The 24,767-nt window shown below is 42.6% G+C and overlaps 1 protein-coding gene across 1 annotated transcript; it reads right to left on the bottom strand.

Annotated features, from left to right (window-relative positions):
• Nucleotides 1-7,863: 7,863 nt before the first annotated feature.
• TCEANC (transcription elongation factor A N-terminal and central domain containing) lies at nucleotides 7,864-23,751 on the bottom strand. The gene is made up of 2 exons (XM_075720402.1): nucleotides 23,739-23,751; nucleotides 7,864-9,019 (listed from the first exon to the last, which is right to left on the bottom strand). Exon 2 carries the CDS (start codon nucleotides 9,009-9,011, stop codon nucleotides 7,941-7,943), a length of 1,071 nt encoding a protein of 356 aa, XP_075576517.1. The 5' UTR covers nucleotides 9,012-9,019; nucleotides 23,739-23,751; the 3' UTR covers nucleotides 7,864-7,940.
• Between the last annotated feature and the right edge of the window lie 1,016 nt (nucleotides 23,752-24,767).

The following is a 24,767-nucleotide window of genomic DNA, read 5'->3' on the forward strand; positions in this document are numbered from 1 at the left end:
AGAGAAAATATAACAAAAAAGCTCATGGGTCGAGATAAGGACAGGGAGAGATCACTCAGCAATTACTGTCATGGGCAAACCAGGCTCGACTTGGGGAAAATCAGTTTAATTTATTACCAATCAAATCAGAGTAGGGTAATGAGAAATAAAACCAAATCGTAAAACACTTCCCCCCCACACCCCTCGCTTCTTCCCTGGCTCAACTTCACTCCCAATTTTCTCTCCCTCATTCCCCCGATCAGCACAGGGGGATGGGGAATGGGGGTTCTGGTCAGTTCATCACACGTCGTCTCTGCCGCTCCTTCCTCCTCAGGGGAGGGCTCCTCACACTCTTCCCCTGCTCCAGCGTGGGGTCCCTCCCACGGGAGACAGTCCTCCACGAATGTCTCCAGCATGGCTCCTTCCCACGGGCTGCAGTTCTTCCCGAACTGCTCCAGCGTGGGTCCCTCCCACGGGGTGCAGCCCTTCAGGAGCAGCCTGCTCCAGCGTGGGTCCCCCGCGGGGTCACAAGCCCTGCCAGCAAACCTGCTCCAGCCTGGGCTCCTCTCCCCACGGGGCCACAGGTCCTGCCAGGAGCCTGCTCCAGCGTGGGCTTCCCACAGGGTCACAGCCTCCTTCGGGCACATCCCCCTGCTCCGGCGTGGGGTCCTCCCCGGGTGCAGGTGGATCTCTGCTCCCCCGTGGGCATCCATGGGTGCAGGGGCACAGCTGCCTCACCAGGGGCTGCACCAGGGGCTGCAGGGGAATCTCTGCTCCGGCGCCTGGAGCACCTCCTGCCCCTCCTTCTGCACTGACCTGGTGTCTGCAGGGTCGTTCCTCTCACGTATTCTCACTCCTCACTCCAGCTGCAGTTGTACAGTTTGGTCATCCCCCCCTTCTTAAATGTTATCTCAGAGGTGCTACCACCATTGCTGATGGCCTTGGTCTTGGCCAGCAGCAGGTCCATCTTGGAGCCGGCTGGCATTGGCTCTATCGGACATAGGGGAAGCTTCTAGCAGCTTCTCACAGAAGCCACCCCTGTAGGCCCCCTGCTCCCAAAACCTTGCCATGCAAACCCAATACAACCACCTATGTGGGCAACCTGTTTGTGTTTCACCACCCTCATTGTAAAAAATCTCTTCCTTATATCCAGTCTAAATCTACCCTCCTTTAGTTTAAAACCATTACCCCTGTCCTATTGCAACAGGCCCTACTAAGAAGTCTGTCCCCATCTTTCTTGTACGCCCCCTCTAAGTACTGAAAGGCTGCAATAAGGTCTCCCCGCAGCCTTCTCCTCTCCAGGCTGAACAACCCCAACTCTCTCGCCCTGGCCTCGTAGGAGAGGTGCTCCAGCCCCCCGATCATTTTTGTGGCCCTCTTCTGGACCCGCTCCAACAGGTCCATGTCCTTCTTGTGCTGAGGGCCCGAGCTGGACGCAGTACTCCAAGTGAGGTCTCACCAGAGCAGAGCAGAGGGGCAGAATCACCTCCCTCGACCTGCTGGCCACGCTGCTTTTGATGCAGCCCAGGATACGGTTGGCTTTCCGGGCTGCAAGCGCACATTGCCGGCTCACGTCCAGCTTTTCATCCACCAGTACCCCCAAGTCCTTCTCCACAGGGCTGCTCTCAATCCCTTCATCCCCCAGCCTGCATTGATATTGGGGGTTGCCCCATCCCAGGTGCAGGACCTTGCATTTGGTCTTGTTGAACCTCATGAGGTTCACATGGGCCCACCTCTCCAGCTTGTCCAGGTCCCTCAATTTTTTCAAATTCTAGTTATAAACAAAACTCCTAAACTTCTGAGATAAGACGTATTGTTATTTCTTTTATGTGGGAACGTAAAAGGAAATAGAAAAGGACCATGCTGTAACCAGGGCCTATTATGCTTATGATTTTATAGGCATAATGAAGTATTGAGTTATTCTTATGGTTAAAACACAGGCATGTGTGCTTGAGGATCAGGAACCGAAGGCCCTTTTCCCTTGTGTCCACCCTGTTACTATTATTCATCTATGTAACAAAACCAATAGTTGCTGTAGATCACGAACTGTAGAACAAATAAGGCCACTGATAGGGCTGGTCACATGAAGTATACCTGCCAGTTCTTAGGAACAGAGAGAAGCAAATGCCCAGCTAAGATGTGGTTTGAAACACGCACACCAAAATCATTCCCGTTTCAAACCGTGCAGGCAGCGTAGGGACGCGACGGTGGGCGCTGTGGGCTCTGCCCCTGCCCAAGGCCGCTGCCTGGCCGTCCCGGCGGGGCAGAGCCGGTGGGGACAGCCGCCTAAGGTCCCCCCGCCAGCACGAGCCACAGTTCAGCTCGGACCCTGCCCGAGCCCGCCGGCCCCGGTCCTGCACCCCACCTTGCGCCCCAACCCCCATTCGATACCCACCTCGGCACGGCCTCCTCCCTGCGGACTCGTCTGGTGCTCACTGGAGTTTTGGCTGGTTATTGTCGCCGGATCTGCCTTGCTCTCCTTGTTTGGGTGCTGTGGGATGGTGACCCTTTTGACTGACGTCGCTGTCCCTGCGCACCTTGTCACCCACCCTCCGCTCCCGGCTCCCCTCCTCTTGCGCAGCAACCCACCCTTGCTTCTCCCTCACGTGCATGTTCATCTGAAAGCTGACCTTGCACCTTAAGGATTTTATTCAGAGTTGAATTCATGAAGAGATAATTGTTCTTCTGTCACGTGCTCGCCAACGGCACAAATAACATCCCAATGGCAAATAAAGGGCAATTTTGTGTGTGTGTGCATGAGAAAGTTCTGTATCAGCAAAGTTCTCATATAACAGAGCTTGTGAATAATGCTTTTTACCATCTGTAGTTGGCAAGGAGACTTTGTCCCATCCTGGCAAGTGATGAGACGGTCTCAATAAAACACGACTTTGTCACCTCCTGGCTGAGTAACAGCAGTACAAAATGAGGGGATATGAAATCATCTGCCTTTATGGCTCTGCTAATACCAGAATGCAGCAAGCCAGGCCCCAAGCAATCCAAGAAATTATTGAAGTGCTCTTGTTTCTTTCCGTATCTTCCATGCACTCAATGAACTGGGCCATTACACCCTGAAGATTCCCTCAAGGACTCTAATTCAACATATTTGCTCCTTGACCACGGCCTGTTACCAGGTAACTTTTCTTTTTGCCAGAAAAAGAGCTGTTCTTTTTTTATTTAAAGAGTTGCAGTTCTTGGCTTTAGTAACAAATGTACATAGCACAGCAGACTGAAAGGAATACATTTAAAATAAACAATAAATAGCACAAACTTCCTTTTGGCTTAGAAAGGAAGAAAGAGTTATAAACAACAAATGGCAGCCTAGTACCTCCCTGAAAAGTGCTACAGTAAGAGGGTTATGAGGGAGGTACAAAAGACCCTCAACAGAACAAAATGAAATGGAGTCGGCAGTGGATCTCCAGGAACCAGAAGGAATTTCGTCACTGGTGTTACAGGAGCAACATCAACTCCAATTAATAGAGCGCTTCTCAGAATAATATCTTTGCTTTTACCTTGAAAGTTGTGTGAAATTCATTGTTAATTTAGCTCTCATCTTCTTAAGACACGTATTACAAGTTCTGCAGCTACATGGTGCTTGAGCTTTGAGTGCTATCTACATGTAAGACCTTATTGCTACTATTAAACCACAGGATTCAAGAAGCAGTGGCATTTACCGTGTCTCTGGAAAACCCAGTGAAAACAAATACAGACTTCAGCGTTATTTGGCATACATTTGTCCTACGTCTGTGTGGATCACCTGTAATGTCACGCTCCTTTGTGGAGTAGCATTATGGGTATGCTAAACATCGTACCAAAATTAGTTCTCTCTGCTTAAAAAAGTTAAGAGATCTTTTTCCCATGTGGAAGAAACTGAAAAAAGACAACTTCAACGACATAAAAGAATCTCACTTTTCAAAGCTTTCCTTTTACTAGTTTCTGGACTCTGATACTCCCTGTACTCCAGTAATCTAGACGCTCCCGCTGGCACATACGCTGTGTAGCTGCAAGTTGACTTTTTAGAGCCATTTTGATCCAAAGCATACAACCTTATCCAGTCAAACTTTTTAAGCCTGCGCAGTTACACAGTCTGGGTAGGGACCACATAACCTATTGACAAACTGCGGCCTGGAGCAGTACTTTGCTTAGTGAAACTATGACCACACCTTTTTAAATAAGAGTAATGATTTACTTGAATGACCGTCTCTCATATTTGGCACTTCATGTCTGTACAGTATTCTGATATATAGTGGCACGTGATACTGCATGACATCTGCTTTCTACTAAACCTTTCAAGTAACGAGGACTGGATACAAACACAGGTGGAAAAATGGCCAATATGGTAATGAACTGCATTAGGTAAAAATAACCAACTGCATAAGATGATCAAGAAGGTAATACAGTAATTCATGATTTTGTACACAGTTTCACTAACTGTTAAATGTGAAGTTGTGGGCAGCATGCTTATCAGCATGAACTAGGCATAAAGTGAAACTGAACCTAGATGAGATTTTTCACCAGCCCTGGAACAACAAAGCCTTATTTCCCATAGATCTGTGTCCTCAGCATACAAGGGGCCGAGTTCACTCTCCTGCCTCCCAATACTTTCTACTCCTTCCTGCCAGTATTCCCAGATCTCCTCCTTGTCCCACACTACTGTCTGGGCAAGCAGGAGCATATTTTGTGCCTGGCTTTTAGGTACTGCTAACAGCCTAGCAACTGTGTGTGTGCGGAACGAGCAGCTAGCAGCCTAAGACTGGGTAACTCCTGAATAAAGGTAAGGGCTCCATCTCTTTCAATGGGAACAGAAATTCTTTTAATGATTACTGGATTTCACGAAATTTACAAATACATTCTCATCTTCTAATGTCTAGCGTTAACTGGATTTGTTACAAAGCCAGCTCTCAGGTTCAGTTGTTATTGGGAAGGCAGACAACGGAGGAACCACGGAAAACTACCTTAAAATGCTGAGTTTACAACTGTGAGGGTACCAAGGACTTGCCCTAAGAGTTCTGACCGCTTTTGGTTTGAAATGGACAGAAGAAAGTTCAGGCGTAGTTGTAAAAGGAGCATGGTTATAATCCATTTGTTGTCTATTTGTAGTTACTGACAGTTGTTTCTATACCATAAGCTGCAACTGCGGTTGTTAGTAACTGGCTTTTATTATTTCCGCATCTTAGAAGAAAGGGCAAGATGTGAAAGGCTAGACCCAGATGACCCTCTTGCTGCTACAGGTATGGCTCACTCAGATGCACAGTGAGGCAGGCTTGCTCAATGATTTGAAAAAGTTTTAAGATATCCACTGTTTACGTTTTCATAGCTGCTCAGTAAATATGGATCTGTGGGAAAACCCAGTCACGTTGGGGCATATAGCTTAGCATTATACACTGAGTGATGGGCAGTTCAAAAGAAAATGATGTTACACATTATGTCATGAATGTAGTCCGTATTATGGCCACAAATTTTACCCTTGAAATATATGCTGTCAAAAAAACTGTCCATGCCTTGTAACATTTCCCTTCGCCAAGACAAAACTTGGATGAGCTGTACATTACTGGAATGGCTTCAAAACCATCTGCAGGCAGAAATTATTTACAAGTGTCCATTGTTCACAGCTAAAATAAAGTCTCCTGCTACACGGTGTTCTGACACAGCACAGTACTGGAGTACAGCTCTCCTCAGCAGGACCATGACCTCCAAAACAACAGCACACAAAACTCGGTGGTTACTGTGAACCAGTAACACAGAAGTGTTTGCTTTCTTATGGTTTTATTGAAAGCTAAAAACAATACTTTTCACGGAAGTACTTCCACTTAAACAAGCAGGACTACTTGTAAGCGTCAATTCCAGCACATGGGTAAGGCCTGCAAAGGAAAGTCAGATATTAATTGTGTGGTTACACAGTTGAACACTGGGGGTCTGGCCTAATGCTTTAATATTTGTTTTACATCAGTGGAATTTCACTAAAACACACATTTTCACATGATAAAAATCTAGGTAATGCCACAGTAAATCACACCACTGAAAGTTAACTGTTAATACTTCACAGAATGGAAAAGATTTTTCTTGGGTTTTTTTTTCAGTAGAGTACTAAGTGCATCTTTGTAACATCAGGTTACACACAGTTTTCACCATATACAGATAAAAGCCTATCTTCTCTTTTTAGTCCTGGCTGGCTTTTAGTTCACCAACAGCTATTTTCTCATCTCATGCCCCTAACTCCTTCCTCTGACAGGCCATGTGGCTCCAGAGCTCCAGGGCAGTGCCTTAGCTCCGAGAAGCTGACCAGCCTCAGCTGTGTTACAGGAGCTGTCCTTAATTCCTTCAGCAAATACTCCCCAGGGTTCTCTGCTCAGCTGATGTGTTTTAGCCTTGAACTGCAAAATGCTTGTTGTGCATTTGTAAAAGATATCTCCATTAATACTATGTATGCAGTTTTACTGTGTTTATACAACAGGGTGAAACAAAACACTTCCCTCTGTGCCTAAAACATGACTATGGCAATTTATTGGCCCATTTCACCATCTCATCTGTACTCCAACAAGGAAGCTCATTATGAAGGTTATGTTCCCAAACACCACTACTCCTTTGCTGCAAGAACCTAAGCTCTCGGACAGGGCACACTTATTCTTCACTACATTTCCTCATGTCCGTGAGTTGACGCATTCGTGTGCTCAGAAAATTAGAACTCAACGCAAAACCCATTTCCTCTCATTTAAACACTTACAGTAACTCAAAAACAGTGAAGAAAGCAAAACAGGGACACACAGTATGAACATAGTCTTCTGCAGGCCAACAAACAGCTGTGAATGGGTGGCTCTCCCAGTTCAGGAAAGAAACATCTCCCTGACTTCTGCTATATATATTCCATTCAAAGTATTCAGATAGCTGATTTTGATTTTAAGTTTTCCAGGGGGAAAAAAACCCCAAAACAGTGCTTATTACTTAGTGAGAAGAACACCAAGGTGATATTTTTTGATAAATAAATGCTTCTAGTATATAGCCAGTGGGAATCCTGTTGACTCTGGAACAAAAACATGTATAAAAATTTCAGCTATTAGATTTCCTCCTATTCATTTTTTCTGGGTAACCTGCACTATATAAAAACATTAATTTGCTCAGCACAAGACAGACATCCCAGTTCAAGAGAGGATATACATTCAGAAAGTGATTAACTCCCATTAACTTCATGCCTTTATTTATTAAATAAATGTAATAATGTATTTACATAATTTTCTGAAGTGAACCATTGTCTGATCCTGCATTAATTTCTTAACAGTTGCAGGACACACCATCTTACATTGCAAATCTGACCTGCAAACTGACAGACTGTCACAAGTCCTGTTTTCCTCCCAATAGCTATAAAAAGCTAAAGCATAATTCATTTTTGCTTTTATTTGCTAGCTGCCTTCTCCCCCTTTTATACTCTATTTTTCATTCCTTTTTTCCTTCTAGACATTACCTCTCAAACCAACTTAATAATCTAACACTTACTTGCAAAAAGTGACTTAATTAAGGAGTGAATCCATGCTGAACATTCTGCAGTGCACGCAAGTATGTGAACTGCAGTTTTGCAAACAGTTTGTTTACTGTAAACGAAACTTACGTGCTGTGAAAGAACGCCTGCTGAAGATAATGAAAATTCCAAGTACTCAGTACCTTGGGGAAAAAAATTGCAGCACCTGGAATATTTTTAATGGATTTTCTAGTGAATATTCCTCTCTCAGATACAGTGTTACCATTTTTTCCGTTTTTTCTTTCATTTCTTTACATACTGACATTACTTAAAAACATACAGATTTATTCAAGTCATCTTCAAAAATAACTTAGCAATTTTTTAAAACTGGTTTTTGCACTTTTTAGTGGCAGCATCTACATAATATCAATACAAAAATTTAAATTACACAGTTTCAACAGATACCTTCTCATATCTATGTTTCTAAACCACTTATTAAAGAGGGCTAGTGTTACAAACAAATCCATCTGCTGTGATACCACTGTTCTCCACATCCATTACAAATAACGTAAGTCAACATTTGTTCATCTGGATTTGTGTTTCGCACCCAACCTGGAAGAAAGAGAGTTCCCCTGGCGATCATAGTGACGGTGCAATCAAATTTTTCACAGCGCCTACACTTTATTTTGTTTGTCTGTGTGCCATTAGTAACTTGTGGAAGCTGATGTTCCTGAACAGATGATTCTGTGTACAGAGCCCTGAGCTGTTTCAGTTCATCACTGGCCATTTCTATCACTGTCATCTCAGCAAAAGCCTTTGGACTCAGCGTCCCTGAAAAGAGGTTATGTTTTAAGTGGCAACTTTTAGGGTTCTTCAGGTTAGAGATTTTGCTTCTGATGCAATTTTTATACTTCTTGTCATTTTTAGCATGAAGAGCAAAAACATGTTCTTCAATTTCTTTAGATAGCTCTAGCCATTTATCAGTTTCTTCTTTGTCTTTGGCAGAACCAGTCAAAGCTTTATAAAGAAGATCCATACATTTACATCTCAGAGCTCTCACTGGATCCTGCTGCAGACTTGCTTCGTTAACAAGAGGTTTAGAATCTTCATTATCGGTGTGTTGTTCCTCAAAAGAAGAAAGCTGATTCATGCTGCCTTCTGTGTCGTTACATACCACATTTTTAACAGTCTGCGATGGGACCAAAATTTTAGAACTAGTAGCACCTAATGCCTCCTGCGGATATGGTCCTTCAGACAGCGGCTGCCCTCTAGGAACCACAATTTCCTCTTTCACATACACAGAAACTGACTTTTTAACTTGCATTGACTGAACACAGTTATTCTTGTAAAGTGTTTTCCACCTTGATAATAACTGCTTTGCTTTCTTTTTCAACTCTACTGAAGGGCAGCTCTTGAGTACTCTGTATACAGCCTTGGCAACTTCTGTCCCCTGAAGATATCCTACAGTCATATTAACATCTTCAAGTTCTTTAAGATGATCCTCAATATCTTGGAAATTGTTCTCAGACAGTAGCTTTTCAATACAATGGGCTCTGTGCACAATATTTTTCTGGTGAGACATTTTTAAACCTGAAAGCAAAAAAATTGTATTTCTTATCATACTTATTGCACTTATGACATTAATTCATTTTCTGGATATGCTCACAAGGTTTTTTTTTATGTTATTTTACACTATTTTAGTTGTATACATCACTGGTTTTGCCAGCTTTTTCTTGAAATGGTATACAGTAGAGTTAGTGGAGCAAATGCAAACTGCAGAGGAGCCTGGGTCCTGGCAAAATGCAAGTAGGCATGCTAGTCTAACTGATGCAAACAGGAAAGGAGAGCCCACAGGGACTTCTGCTGGGGTAGAGTTAACAATTTAAAAAGTAGGGTATGACACAGTTTTTTAAGGAAAAGCACAGTGTCTTGCCAAAAAACACTAACAAATACACTGCTAGCATAATAAAAACATTTGTCATACTCATTTTTCCACACATGTACACCACAACAGAAGTTCGTAGGAAGATTCTCAACTACTACAAGAAGGTAGGTGACTACACAACTCTGCTGTATGAGATTACAGGTAGACCTTGCAATGTTTGTGCATTAGTAGACCCTAGTACTGCTGGACTGCCAAGAAGCAATGAGTTCTGAAATTCAGCATTTTTCACCAAAAGCACCAGATGATTACCCATTGATGTTTAAAATCTAGACACTGTTACCAAATGATACGCTTTCCAAAAAAATAAAAAGGAGGCTCCACAGGCAACATAGCTTCTCACACATACAGAGAAACAATAAAAATATTAGTAGGATTTTTATAGTATTGGTGTCAACAAATTGAATTTAATCAGAATGCTGTTTTCGGGAAATCAGTTTGGTTTTCTAACGCAGACATTTAAAGTCTATTAAAACCATGTCTGGGACCTTCTGCTATAACAGGTATTTGAATAACACAATGATCTCATACTGTTGAATATATTCTGTAATAGCTTGCCAACAATCTCCAAAGGCAGATTTGTAAGTAAACACTGCACTAATTTAATCTGAAAGTTGCAATGACATGGAAATTTACTGCAAGACTCCAAACCCAGGGACATCATTGCTGTCAACTTTCCAGTATTCATATGCAAAATAACCCTTCTCAGAAAAACTGACGTATGTCTCAACTTTTGGGAACCTGTATTTAAACGTCTTTTTCCATTTTTCGTAGTTTTCAAGCATCTGACTACAAATGAACTCAATACAAGTTGCAATGATACAGAATAATAGAAAAATCAAAGTGGATCCAAAAACTCTACATTGTAAGGTGGTTTTTTGGTTGCTGGTTTTTGCGGGTTGTGTGTTTGGTTGGGTTCTGATTTTTTTTTTTTTTTTTTTTTAAATCCGTCATTCCTGCAACTATACCCTAACATACCAATATTTTTTCACAAATCCTTATAATAAATGCTGAGATGTTTGGCTATCTGTGGTTTTGTTTTTAATAAAATCTGCAAGTTTCCACTTGGTTACTCATAACAAACCCATTAGTTAAAATTAAATATATACATTTTGGCATTAGAAGACTATTTTGGAGTAGGGCACAATGTGTAGCACAGCTACGTTTTTTGCAAATTTGTTTCGTTTTGCCACTGTCATGTGTATGTTGCAGCCTGTATAATGGAGAACCATTGATACGTGAAGAAATGAGATATATGCACTCAGAATGACCCATAAAACATACAAAGTTAGAAAGTTTAAGAAAACTTGCACACCCACTTTGTTTTACTTAACTTCCACAGCAGACAGATGAGATACCTGTGAATTGTTTTTTTCATTTCACACTTTTTCCTCAAGCCTTTGTTACTTCAAAAGAATAAAATTAACCAGCTAATGTGGGCATGGTATTTGACAAAAAACCACTGACCTAAATGCCTTTTTCAAGCACCTGGTGGAGATATCTGAGTTTTCAAACCTTCTGAGGAACTTTTATATGTCACCATAACTCAATATTAGGGATTTCTTCAATTACTGAACAGTAAGTAGCTGAACACATTTTATTGGGAGCTGCAAAGCGAAGGGTTGGGGCTACTCTGCAGCAAGTTTACGTAAGTGAGCCTGACATAACTCAGTGGATCTTAAACCCAAAATGCCATTCTGATTCCTACATGACCCTCAACCTTTCACTTGCTAAGCAAGAGATCACATGTTACATCTCTTCCAAAAGTTTCTCTTTATGGCTGCTAACAGAGAAGCGAGTCGGACTAGTGAACTTTTAACTGAGGTCCCACCCACTGCCCTTTCCCTTGCTAGCTCTGGCATCATATTACCAGATTGTCAAGGGCAGGGCAGCTCAAAAATAGTGACATCTGCAAAACAGTTTCAAAACAGTGACATCTACAAACTCCTAATTGCTATTTTTGGAAATTCTTAAAAGTTAAAAGTCACATCCCTCTGTACCCTAAAAGGCACCTATTTTCTTACAGCCGTAGCATTATTAAAGCATGTTCCCCTATATTCTGACATGTTAAATGAAAAGGGGCATTTCAGAATGCACAGTCTCATGGCTTGATAAGATTTCCTTTTGATTCCTTTTTATCAAGCCAAAAAATGCTCAGTGCATTGCTATGTGTGAAATTACACACACAAAGAGCTAATACTACTAACATTATTCCCCTGTTTGCTGAAAAGGAGAATTAAATGTAGAATGCAGAATTGAATGGGGTGTTATGAGTGTTAAGTGTTCCTTTCTTCGTAGGAGTTAGTCTTCTAAATTTGTGCACAAAACCAGTGTTTCATCTGAAGTTGCATACATCCTGATTCTACTCTAGACAAAGTCATCTGCATGACAGAGACTGATACAAGGCTAGCTACACGTGTCTGTGTTTAGAAGAACTCATAAGCAGATTTCCTGCACCATCACTGTTTCCACAATGAAATCTCCTGGGAATGGGGGGAAAGGAGGGACAAGTGATACAGCTGGGTAATTTGCATGCTCTGTTGCTTTCTATGACCACCAGCTCAGCTAACATGTTTTCTGCATGACAGAAATAAGTTCAAACTTTAAGTACGGCCTCAGAGCTCCACAAGCGAAAAGGACAAAGAGCAAAAACCTTCCTCTGTTTCTATAATCCCGAACCACAGACCAACCTGACCTTCACAGTGAATGATCTCTGCATTCACTTAACCTGTATTTGAACAGCTCATTCTTGTCTGACATTTTGAAGTCCTGCAAAACCTCAATAATGAATAATACAGAAACCAATTCACTAGTCGAGAAGTTTCAGATTCAGAGAAACAGGATGCATTTTTCAAATACTTAAGTTGAGCTCTATGCATTGTCATACTGAAAAGCACATATAATTGCATCCTCGCTCATCTGTTCTGCTGCAGGAACATGCAGAGGCTGAGAGTGAAAAGAGGTGTTTTCTTATGTAAGGCAGCCATCACTACAGCAGGACAGTTCCCCGTCTCCCGAACACCAAGTAGCTGACATTAGAAAATGATAATCTGCTGGCATTTACTGTTTTTCATGCAATCTAGGGCAGAGTTGGTGACACAGTTATATGCTCAACCAGCATGACTGCCCTATGCCTTAGAATCAGTTCTGCTCCCTCCAACATACTCCACTTCAAATGTAATTTTCTTCAGTTCTTCTACCTATCTATGTATAGAATCATAGAATCATTTAGGTTGGAAAAGACATTTAAGATCATCCACTCCAACCATTAACCTAACATTACCAAGTCCACCACTAAACCAATTAAGGCTAGAGTAGCAATTTCATGTTTCCTGGCTTGGTGGCTGGATTATTTATAATGAAAGTAAAAACTAGGAATCATTAAGATTGGAAAGGATCTCTAAGATCATCAGTCCAACCATCGACCCAACACCACCATGCCCACTAAACCATGTCCCAGAGTGCCATGTCTACCCGTTTTTTGAACACTTCCAGGGATGGTGACTCCACCACCTCTCTGGGCAGCCTGTTCCAATGCTTGACTACCCTTTCCGTGAAGAAATTTTTCCTAATATCCAATCTAAATCGCCCCTGGTGCAGCTTGAGCCCGTAAGTATGTATTGTATTATGCTACACATACCACAAAACATACGTATCCAAATGCAAGATGACTTCATGAATTCTCAATATTTAGTATACAGGACTACGGACACGCAAAGAAATTACTACACAGAAAGTGCTCTGCTGATAATTTGTCCATGCATATACTTTTACCCTGCAACAAAGGTGAGGTATTTAGATTTTTCACTGAGGACTATACTTCACAGAAAGTTTCCTCTCTAATATTGCAGCATGAGGATCCGTATGTAAGAAATTGTGCATAAAGCCCATGGATATCACCTGCTTTATGATAGTGGTCCTTGCTCTTGGTTATCCACCTGACACTAGGCAGCCCACCAATGTGGCAAGGTGAAGACGTGCCCGTTTCTGTGGCCAGTCTCACACAAGAAAATTACATGGCTGAAAAAGACTTCTACGGCTCCAGAGCTCTGAGTGGGCACTGGCAGCTGGGGTGATTAACACAAAGGCTCTGAGGAGAGCTGGAGCCCACACGTTGGCATCTGCAGTGAGAACGAAGCCATCCTGCCACACACTCACAGTGAATTACCTTACACTTACTGGACACGTACAGCTACTGAGAAGGAGCTGACATATGCTAACTCATCACCCCACACTGAGATACTTTTTTTTGGTAAGGCAGATCTAAGACAACCTGGTTTTTGGGTTGTTTTTTTTTTTTTTAACGCTCTACCAGATATATAAAAAGCTTGGTTAAATTTGATTAAATGCAGCATATATGGTCTACCTTAGGACTTTTTCCACAGGTGCACTAAGGCAATAAATTAAATTATTAGAAATTTTAAGATCTTCTTAGTCATGCATTGACTTTTTCAAGTTTAGGCAACATTAAATTCCAGTACGTAAGTGTTATGGCAGCAGTTAAATAAGCAAATTGAAACAGAATATGGACATCAAAATATGAACAATGATTTTAAAATAATTTTGGAAATTCAACCACCTAACAGACTACTCACATTTAAGCCAAAGCAATCACTTCTAAGAGAATGCTTTCCTCAACATGTGCAACATATAGCGAAGTGGTAAGACTGAGTCCCTTCAAACTTACTAAGCAAAGCTAGGTAAAAGTAACAGAAAAAATAAGTCATCAAAAATATATGACAAGAATATTAATTCATTCAATGGAGTGGGATATTCACTAGTAACTGGCAGAAGCACAAGAAACAGCCAGCAGAGAAACCACTAAATAAAGCTAATAAACATGTCTTTTATCAGTGACAGTAGAGAGGTTTCTGTGGGGATAGCATTCTTGGAATGCCACTGGCTTTGTTGTGTGTACCTAGTTTGCAAAGGATTTTAAGGTCTTTCAAGATGAAAAGTAATACATACATCTGAAATACTACACTAACTACTCAATCATAAATTTCATCCTAGCTTCCAAATTAAAAGGCAGTGTGATGAAAAAAGAAAAAACTGTGTGTGCATTTGTTGCCCTATAAGTCAAGCAAGGACTGGATTTATCACCAAGGTTGAGAGAGACCATTATTTTACAGGATCAGAAATTAAACTGAGATTCCTGAACTTATGAAGAACATAAAAGGTTATGAAATGGTTCATTTTACTACTGCTGGCTTCCTTCAAAGGATGAGGCAGAGCTCTTCTTTAATACTGGGAATCCTGTGTAGTGTTTCATATTAAGTCTGGCTGTCAAGGACCTCTTCTGCTTCTCTAACCAAGGCACATGATTTCCTCAGACAACTCTAGAAAACACGTTTTTCATGTTCTTATAGGGAGAAACAAGAAATTACTGATGCAGTGGTAATACTGGAGTGTACTTTCTGGCCAAAGTTCACTGGGAACCGAAGTATAGCCAGCCTGAGCGTTTTCATGCTCAGACTCCTGTTCCTTCAGCTCTGATGTTTCTGCTGTAAGTCAGGGTTTTGCTGTTTGTGGAATGATAGGAAAACCTCCAGGTATGGGTATGCTTTCTTTTGTTACTTTTTAGAAAGAACAGTGGAAGTCTGTGATACTCAAGACAGCTGCCAGATCTCTGACTGCCCACTGACAAGGGATTTTGAGTTTTCTGCTATGTCAGATAAGCAAAATCATTGACTGAAGAGTTATTTCAAAAAAATTAGAGAAGTAAGAGTTTAAAACAACCCTAAGTAGTCTACAAATATTTATCATTCTCCCTAGTTCTCAGATGACAAAGGTGAGGCTTACAGGGTAAAATAATCAGCCCAAGCTGGTTCAATAGGTCAGCTGCAGAACGAAGACCACGATCATAACGCTTTAACCCACAGCTCTACTTCTCTGATAATCCCACAGTCCTAAGCAGCTGTTCATAATGTTCAACACTGGGCGGGGGGGGAGGAAAAAAAAAAAAAAAACAAAGAGGAAGTTGGGGAAGCCTCAAAACTTTCAGAAGAGAAAGCAAGTGTTTCACAGAAACCAAGTTGCAATTCCAAACGGGAAATGGTTTTACCACTTGAGGGAGCCATAGCATAGCAAACCCATGGAGTCTTGTGAAATGTGAAACTCCAACCTCTTTAAGAAAAAGGATAAAAATTTCCCTATGACCTTTAGGAGACTTCACATTTTTAGGGTACCTATTTGCCTAAATTTGGAAAAAAAAACCCTGCAAGTCCAAAGATGCTGAGATACAGAGAGGAGGGAACGGGTGCATCCCTTATCCAGTCATTGTCCTGTACATGGCTCTTTCATTCAACATTTTTTAGATTTGGAATTTGACCACTTTTCTACCTGATTTAATGCTATTTGGCAAATGCTGCTAACAAATATTTGTAAAATTAACTGACTCGTACTCAGCACTGTTCTGCTGTCTTCCTAGTTCCAAGAGGTAAGAAATACAAGAAAAAGGATTTCTTTTTCTTAAGTTCTGAAATGAATCATGCATTGTTATTGTATAGATGCAAGAACAAAAGTACAAATGGTAGTATCACAGTTTTGTGCAGTACAAAATAGACATCCTCATCCCTCCTACAGCTACACAAGGCATTTCCATCCCGCTTAACTTTAGCAATGCATGAGAACATCTGTTTGAATTCCAAATTCCAAGCGTCTATTGAAGGTTACAAGGTAGAGATTGACTTGTATTTACAATGAGACTCTGTAATACTGGGCTGATGAGGTACTTTCTTGCCAAATCGTTAGAAGCTCTCACACTCACTACTTGGCATAATGAGTCACTTGTGTATACAGGAATAAATGGCGGTGATCAATAAAAATCTTGTAAGTCAGTTTGCTCCTAAGGAAAAAAGATCAGGCTACCTCAGGTTTAAAATATAGTCATCCTGTAATAATACCAAGTTGAATCAGAACTTTTAAAGAGTAAAATGATTAAGCAGGAGAAAACAAACAAAGCAGCCCAGCCTGAGACACTTCCTGCTAACTGCAAAGCCAGCCCCTGGGAAAAAAACATTGCCCCCTCCAAAACCATTTGGGGTAAATGCCTTGTCTCTGCTATACGCCTTATCTGGTTCAAAGCCATAGCCTATTTTGCCTTAGCACAGCTAACTCCCACTGATAAACCAAGACAAACTCAGAATGCATCCAAGTAAGTGTGGATGAATGTCTTGGAAGGGTGGAGAAGGCTAAACATCAGTCCTCTTCTCCCTCATCCCAAACTCAGATATAGATGATTTTTTTCTCCAAGGAAGTCTATGTAATCAGAAGAAATTCCAGACCACAGCCAAGATACAAATCAGAAGAAGCCAGGTACTCCTAACGGTGCAATAAATTTTCTGCCAAAAATGTGGTTAATGCTGTAGGAATGATGGTGCATAGCACAGTCCCAGAACCAGCAGATTTCTTGCTTTGGGCAACCTAAATTCCATATAAACAATGAAAATGATCAAATGCTATTTTAAACTCAGAGCCTAAGAGGAAACCAGAGAATTCTCACAGCCAGCCTCCAGACCCAAAAACATCCCTTCATCCTATCTACAGTAGGAGAGTGGCTATCAAAGATGTCACCAAGAAATCATTTTCCAGGGCTTTTATTTCATCTTGACAAAAATCAGACCTCCTCCTGCCTCTCAGCAGGACTGCTTCCCACCCCTAAAAATTTCTGAACTATACAGAAATTCATCTCCAAAGAATAGCCACATGAATAAATCTAAGCGAAAACATAATAACTGAGACAATACAACAGTACTATTGCCAGATGTCCATGACCACTGACACCTCACTGACCAAGAGTCACCTCTCAAAGATCCAGAAGCAGCAGAGTACATGAGCTCAGGATTATTGCAAAACCATTCCCCAAAAATCTCTACTTCACTTGCACAATGCTATCACTGTAGTGTCAGAGGCAAAATGCATCTTCTATTCTTCTGCACACAACAGAATAGAGCCACAGTGAGCAAGAAAAGGAAAATTAAGTAAGAATACTATGTAAATCGTTTCAAGAAATTTTCCAGGACAACATCTGGTGAAAGAGTACATGCGTAATGGAAAGTAGTCTGACAGAGCAATAGCTTTGCATCTTTTACATCAGTGACTGCTTGAATTACAGTGCTCTTAGCTAATCTGCAGCTATACTGTCTCTACCCTGTGTTTCTCTCACTGGAATCATTCTCCCACAGCTTTCTTCCCCAAGAGAGGGAGTTTGCAAGGGAGAGAGGGCAGAGTATATCCCATTGATGTGAGGATGCACACAGTAGCCTCTTTTACAAGGCAAATTTTTAATCCTGATTTGGAGTTGCTTCTCCTAGAACCCCCATTTTTAATTAAAATAGAATTCTTATTTCTTTGAAAAAAAAAAAGTTTAAAAAAATAAATAGGCTGCATAACTGTGCTGGTTTTGGCTGGGATAGAGCTAATTTTCTTTATAGTAGCAAGTATGGGGCTATGTTTTGGATTTGTGCTGAAAACAGTGTTGATAATACAGGGATGTTTTCGTTACTGCTGAGCAGTGCTTACGCAGAGCCAAGGCCTTTTCTGCCTCTCACCCCACCCCACCAGCGAGCAGGCTGGGGGTGCACGAGGAGTTGGGAGGGGACACAGCTGGGACAGCTGACCCCAGCTGACCAAAGGGATATTCCACACCATATGATGTCATGCTCAGCACATAAAGCTGGGGGAAGAAGGAAGAAGGGGGGACGTTTGGAGTGATGGTGTTTGTCTTCCCAAGTCACCATTACACGTGATGGAGCCCTGCTTTCCTGGAGATGGCTGAACACCCACCTGCCGATGGGAAGTAGTGAATGAATTCCTTGTGTTGCTTTGCTTGTGTGTGTGGCTTTTGCTTTACCTATTAAAACTGTCTTTACCTCAACCCGTGAGTTTTCTCACTTTTACTCTTCTGATTCTCTCCCCCATCCCACCAGGAGCGAGTGAGCAAGCGGCTGTGTGGTGCTCAGTTGCTGGCTGGGGTTAAACCACGACAATAATGAAGTTATCAAGCCTCAGGGATCAACCCCAAAGTAGAGCTGTCAGCACATTTTTCTAGTAAGATCAAACAAACATGCATGGATTTAATGAGATGGGAAAAGCTGTTGCCCTTACCAGACTGCTTAACCACTGGCTTCGTTTGACCTCAGTACGTAAGCTGGAGCTCAGGAAAAGACTCAAAATATTACAGCTACACCAGACAAGTAACACCTCTGACTTGTCTCATGGCAAAAAGTAGCTGAGAAAATTCTTTACGAATTGAACAGCTATAGCTGTTTTGAGTTCTAGGAGCTCCAGCTGATGTGACAGTGGACCCCAGCAAAGATGTTACCTTGCTAATGGTTTCTTTTAATATTTAGTTTAGAATTAAACTGATTCTCACTGGAAGACATTTTAGCTTTTCCTGTATCTCGTCTGCCTTACCCATGTGAATTTTTTTACTGAACTGACTGGTTATCTGAGTTAGACAAACACCTTAAACCCTGAAAACACTACAAGTAACGCATTATTCCACTGATCTGAAATCTTTCTTTCTATTGATATGGTTGACCTTTTTAATAAAATACTTCTAAGGAGTTAAAATTCACAAAATTTAGTTTTAACAGGTTACAGATTGCAAGTATCAAGTGGAGGTATCAGCTAATCTCTTCCACAATAGGACAGCTATACAGATTCACAATACATTGTAATACATTATGATTCAATGGGTCAATAATAAAATGTATATATAGTTCAGACAGATTTGTCATTAACAGTTTCATTTGAAATTATGTATAAATAATGTGTGCTTCTATTTGCTTTAAAATTTGCACCATTTCACATAAAGAAACACTTACATGGTTTCTCTAATCTACAACCAGATGATTTTTTCAGTATTAACTAACTCATTCAAAATCAAGCTTTCAAGACTGGGCACAAAGTCACACAAATTTTCCATGGGGCTCTCTGGTTTCTCAAATTTTTATGACAAAGGCTTATAAAAGCTAGCAGAGGAATACCTTTTCTCTCAGCCACTTTCCACTACTTGCCAGTGTGAGGTACTAGCTGGAGCTTCCACCAGGTCAAAAGTCAGGCTTTTGACACATGGGGTACATTTTCGAAACACAAACTACTGTTTTGGCCACAAGTGACAAATACACATAGGAAAAGAAGAGTGTTGAATAAAATTTAAGCAGATGATTCCAACATGAATTAATGCTACCTAGCTATGGTAGGGACACAGATTGTGACATATGTATTTTGCACTAATTAAGCTGACCTGCTAGAGTGAAGTTTATCAAGGGGTTCAGGCTTTTGGGGGGGCTGCACACAATTTTTCACAAATCATACAATAATTTTTGTGATTATAAATTAACAGAGTCTCTTGCAAACTAAAGAGTACAGCTTATCATCTGCACAAAAACCCCAAGATCACCAGAAGTACATTTGGCATCTTCCCAACATGCCTCTGTCATGAAGAGCAAAGCTTAACCTGGGACAAGTAGAAAATGCTAATACCATTCCTATAACACCACCTACCTTATTACCCAATCAAAATTTCACTATGTGAAATTATTTTATTTGCATTTTGTGAAACAATTGCTTCATTTCCTAACATCCATGAGTAACAGATTTTAAAAGAAAAATAATTTATTATTATTGTTAAATTTGAAAGACAATATGAAGAATATTTTGCTATTTTCCCACAGCAAGAGTATGCTATAAACATTCTTCCTCACTCAAGAAACATACCAGGCAATACCAGTATAATTTAAGCAGCTTAGTGTCATCATTTATTAATTAACTACTTTAATTAATACAGTTTAGTCTCCTAAACTGTTCATCTGGATGGATGCAAATGATCATATTCGTAATTCCAATCACTTAGGACAGCAAACCAGTTAAGTAATTTCAGCAAGGCTGTGACATCTTCCAAGGGGAAGCTGGTTTCTTCAGCATATATTAACTGTATTGCCTTATATAGGTAATGCTAATAGTTCCAGTTCATGAAGGGCGCTCTCTCTCCCCCTGCCCCGGGATTGTATCAGACATCTGGACTGCTCCCTCTACTCAGTACCTGTGCACAAGAAGGATTCATAACACTGTCCTCCAAACACTGGGAAATCAGAATTCAGAATCCCCAATACGCTGAGATTGGCTTACACACTATAATGCTTTTAGAAGTAAAAGACTGGGAGCTGTTCTGCATTTCCTTTAAAGCTGTAAGCCTCTAGTGTTCCCATCCTTCCTCCACAGACAAAATGATTAGGAGTTTACTTTTCTGAAAAAGAAAGGTTACACTATCATGTATGACATGGCTCCAAGGACCAGTACTTGAAGGAATCAGAGTTTTGAGCATTCTATTGTAACTGTAAAAGACTGATAATACTTTCCCTGTTCACCTATAATAATGGTAATGATGTTACCTCTCGTGCCCGCTTGGTATTAGAGTTTTACTATTTTCTAACTTCCTTTTGAATTTCTTGTTCATTTACCTAGATAGAATTAATTGGGTGGGTTTTTTTAAACCTACTCAAGTGAAGAACTTGTTGCGAGCTGCAGGTTTCAAATTGGCTTTTAAGTGACAGATCTCATCTAACATTCTTGCACATCCACTTATTTTTCAGTCTCCATAAATACTGTTTACACTCTCTTGCAGATGTACTGATTTGAAACCTGGACAGCCTCTAAACAAAGCTTTCCTAAGGTGGATCTCGTATCCTCTTTTCAGTAAGTTTCTGCATTGGCACAGAAGTCCAACAAAACAGACTGGCTTGCAGATAGGAGCCTAAATCAACAAGTAAAAATGTAGTTAAGACATATCTATTCAAAGTACATTTGTTCACTTAATACTTAAGAAACAAAACATGAGTCATTTTGGAAAGGAACAAGCAATTCTTTCTCTTTAATACATTTCCTTGACAAAATAGCTTTAAAGATTATTCTTATTCATATACAGCTAGCAAAGACTTCAATTCTAGCACACTACAAGCAATACTAAATGTTCAGTCTGCAATGTCTTTTTATGGCAAATTGTGCTGACAAATTAATATAAAAATGGAACACATAACATATTTTATGAACTTTTGTGAGTTTTTGATCATTTGTCAGATGAACACAGATTTTTATTGCCGTAACATTCAATTTCTAGTTCAGCCTCAGCTCAATACTATTTCTATTTATCATTCCATTGTCAGGGACAGACTTACATTAGATATTGCTTTATCATTCTTTTACAGGTTTTCCACTGAAAAATGATATAACTTTTTCCCTTTAAAAATAAATCCTTTGTATGCAGAAGAGCACATATGTTCCTGACCCCTCTACAGAGAAAGTGCATGATACAATCAAATGGTATTTATAAAACAATATTAGTGTCTGCTAAAATACCTCCTGCTAAAACATGAATACCTAAAATATGAAAGTACACAACTTCTAAACATTTGAGTCTTGATCAATACACCTGATGTACTGCTTGAAATAAGATGTGAAATACACTTGAAATGAAATGGATTTTTATATATTTAATTACTAAAAGCAATACTACATTGAAAAGCGTGAACTCTCTAATTCCTTTCTATATTTACGCCAGCATTTGACTTATCTCAAAGATAAGGACGAGAGGAAATGGGCTCAAGCTGCGCCAGGGGAGGTTTAGGTTGGATATTAGGAAAAATTTCTTTACGAAAAGGGTGGTCAAGCATTGGAACAGGCTGCCCAGAGAGGTGGTGGAGTCACCATCCCTGGAAGTGTTCAAAAAACAGGTAGATGTGGCACTCTGGGACATGGTTTAGTCTAGTCTACCCTTGATTGGTTTAGTGTGGACTTGCTAGTGTAGGTTGATGGTTGGACTGGATGATCTTAAAGGTCTTTTCCAACCTGGACGATTCTATGATTCTATATCAATACTGCATGGAGACTAATATAATAAATACCTAAAAAATTCCCATAATACTACCATCACAGATATCCATCCTGCAGTTTTCAATGTCAGCCTCTTCTGGGAGTATGAATTACAGCCGCTTATGATATCAATCAGTAGGGTAATTACAACAGCTGGGAGAAGCAGCCCAGCCCTATGTATCTGTCTGAAAGCGGCTGACATTTGCCTGACATGGAAGCTAGCCGCAGATGACAGCTCGTCTGGAAGAGGTTTGGAGTCAGCCTCAGGATGCCAGCAGCTGACCAACACCACTGTAACCTGCATTTTAGACAGCAGCCCAAGAAACTAGGTGGAGATCAGCCTGCAGATCAGCCTGCAACCACTCCCATAAAATGGGTGGGCCAGTTGACGCAGTAACTGTGCTCCCTCCAAAACGCCATTCAGTAATCATAGAATCACAGAATGGTTTGGGTTGGAAGGGACCCTTAAAGGCCATCTAGTCCAACTTCCCTGCAAGGAGTAGGGACATCTTCAACTAGATCAGGCTGCTCAAAGTACTGTACAACCTGACCTTGAACGCTTCCAATGATGGGGCATCTACAACATCTCTGGGCAACCTGTTCCAGTGTTTCACCACCCTCACTGTGAAAAATTTCTTCCTTATATCTAATCTGAATCCACCCTCCTTTAGTTTAAAACCATTACCCCTTGTACTATCGCTAAAGGCCTTACTAAAAAGTCTGTCCCCATCTTTGTTATAAGCTGCCTTCAAGTATTGGAAGGCCACATAAGGTCTCCCTGGAGCCTCCTCCAGGCTGAACAACCCCAACTCTCTCAGCCTTTCCTCACAGGAGAGGTGCTCCAGCCCTCCGATCATCTGGACCAGCTCCAACAGCTCCATGTCTGTCTTGTACTTTACTGTACTCTGATAATGCCATGGGCACGCTATCTCCGTGGTTCTTCTCCAGATCCCTCACGAAAACCTCCTCAGCTCTGTTCCTGCCACACACCCTCAGAGCTTCAGTTTCATCCACCGCCGTGTCGCTGAGGGGCGAACTGCCGCCCCTCCTCACCTTCCTGGCACACCCGCGGCGGGAGAAGCACCCAGGAACCTACCCCCCCCCCCCCGCCCCCCCACCTCAGGCAGCTGTTACCGCTGCACCCCTTCCCCTGCGGCCCCCGAGCCAGAGCCGGGGCGAGCACCGTGCCTGCCCGCCGGCCGGGCCCGGGGAGAAGCGGGGCGCTCCGTGCCTCCCGCGGGTCGAGGCCGCGCCTGGGTCCCGCCCGCCGCAAGGCGCCATTTCAGGGCGCTGCGGGGAACCTCCGCACCGCTCGCTCCCGCCGCCCCTCCCGGCCTCACCCCCAGCGCCGGGGCGCGGGGAAGCCTCTCCTCGGCACCGCCGAGGCGGGGTTAGCTGCGCGCCGAGCTCCCGCTGCCCCTGGCGAAACGCACGGCGCTGCTACCGTCCCGGCTCCCCCTCCTCCCCCGGCAGCGGGGCCGGCGCCCTTACCTCCGCAGCGGGCCTCAACATGGCGCCTCCCTCCCTCTTCCTGCTCTGTCCCGGGCCGCGCCGCCGCCATCTCTGCGAGCGGGCGGACGGGCGGGCCGGGCTGCGGGGGCGAGCGGCTGCGCGCTGGGCCCGGCTCCCTGTGAGCCCCGGCGCCGGCGGAGCGGCCTGGTGCGGGCGCCAGGCCTCAGGCCAACACTCGCCTTAGAGCGTGGGCAGCCCCGCTGGCTGCCGCTGTGGGCGGGAGCTGCCCCCGGGCTGAGAAGCCACGTCCCGTTGTCAGACGGCCGCGGGGGTGGCGGGGGGGCACATTCGGGGCGAGCTCCTGTGCTGTCCCCCAGGGCCACTGCAGGGCTGAAGGCACCCAGGAGAAAGCAGCAGCCATAGAATCACAGAGTCATGGAATCGTTTAGGTTGGAAAAGACCTTGGAAGATCATCCAGTCCAACCATTAACCTAACACTACCAAGTCCACCACTAAACCAATTAAGGGTAGAGTAATAATGTCATGTTCCCTGGCTTGGTGGCTGGATTATTTTTTAATGAAAGTGAAAACCAGGAATCATGAAGGTTGGAAAGGACCTCTAAGATCATCAGTCCAACCATCAACCCAACACCACCATGCCCACTAACCCATGTCCCAAAGTGCCACGTCTGCCTGGTTTTTGAACACGAAATAGCTTGCTTTCCTAAGCAGCCTGAGGTGTGAAGGCACAGCTTCCACCGAGGCTGCGGCCACGTTTTGGTCATTGCTCCGTTCTGGCATCTGACACGGCCGTGGGGTGGAAGGGGCACCGGGATGCTGCCCTGGGGCCCCGGTGCTGGGCACGGCCTTCCCCCGGGCGCCCGGCTGCGCGCTGGCAGCCCCGCAGAGCCAGTGGAGCCGGAGCTGGACACGGGCCTTGCGAGCCGGGCTTTGGGAGCGCTCTGCTTGGGAAAGCTGGAAAAGCTCTTTGGCTCCCCTCAGCCCCTCAGATGAATGAAATGTAGATGATACTCGTGTGATTTTAAACTTTAACCTCCGTCATGACAT

Source organism: Pelecanus crispus, chromosome 1 (genome assembly GCF_030463565.1).
Source record: "Pelecanus crispus isolate bPelCri1 chromosome 1, bPelCri1.pri, whole genome shotgun sequence".
NCBI lineage: Eukaryota > Metazoa > Chordata > Aves > Pelecaniformes > Pelecanidae > Pelecanus > Pelecanus crispus.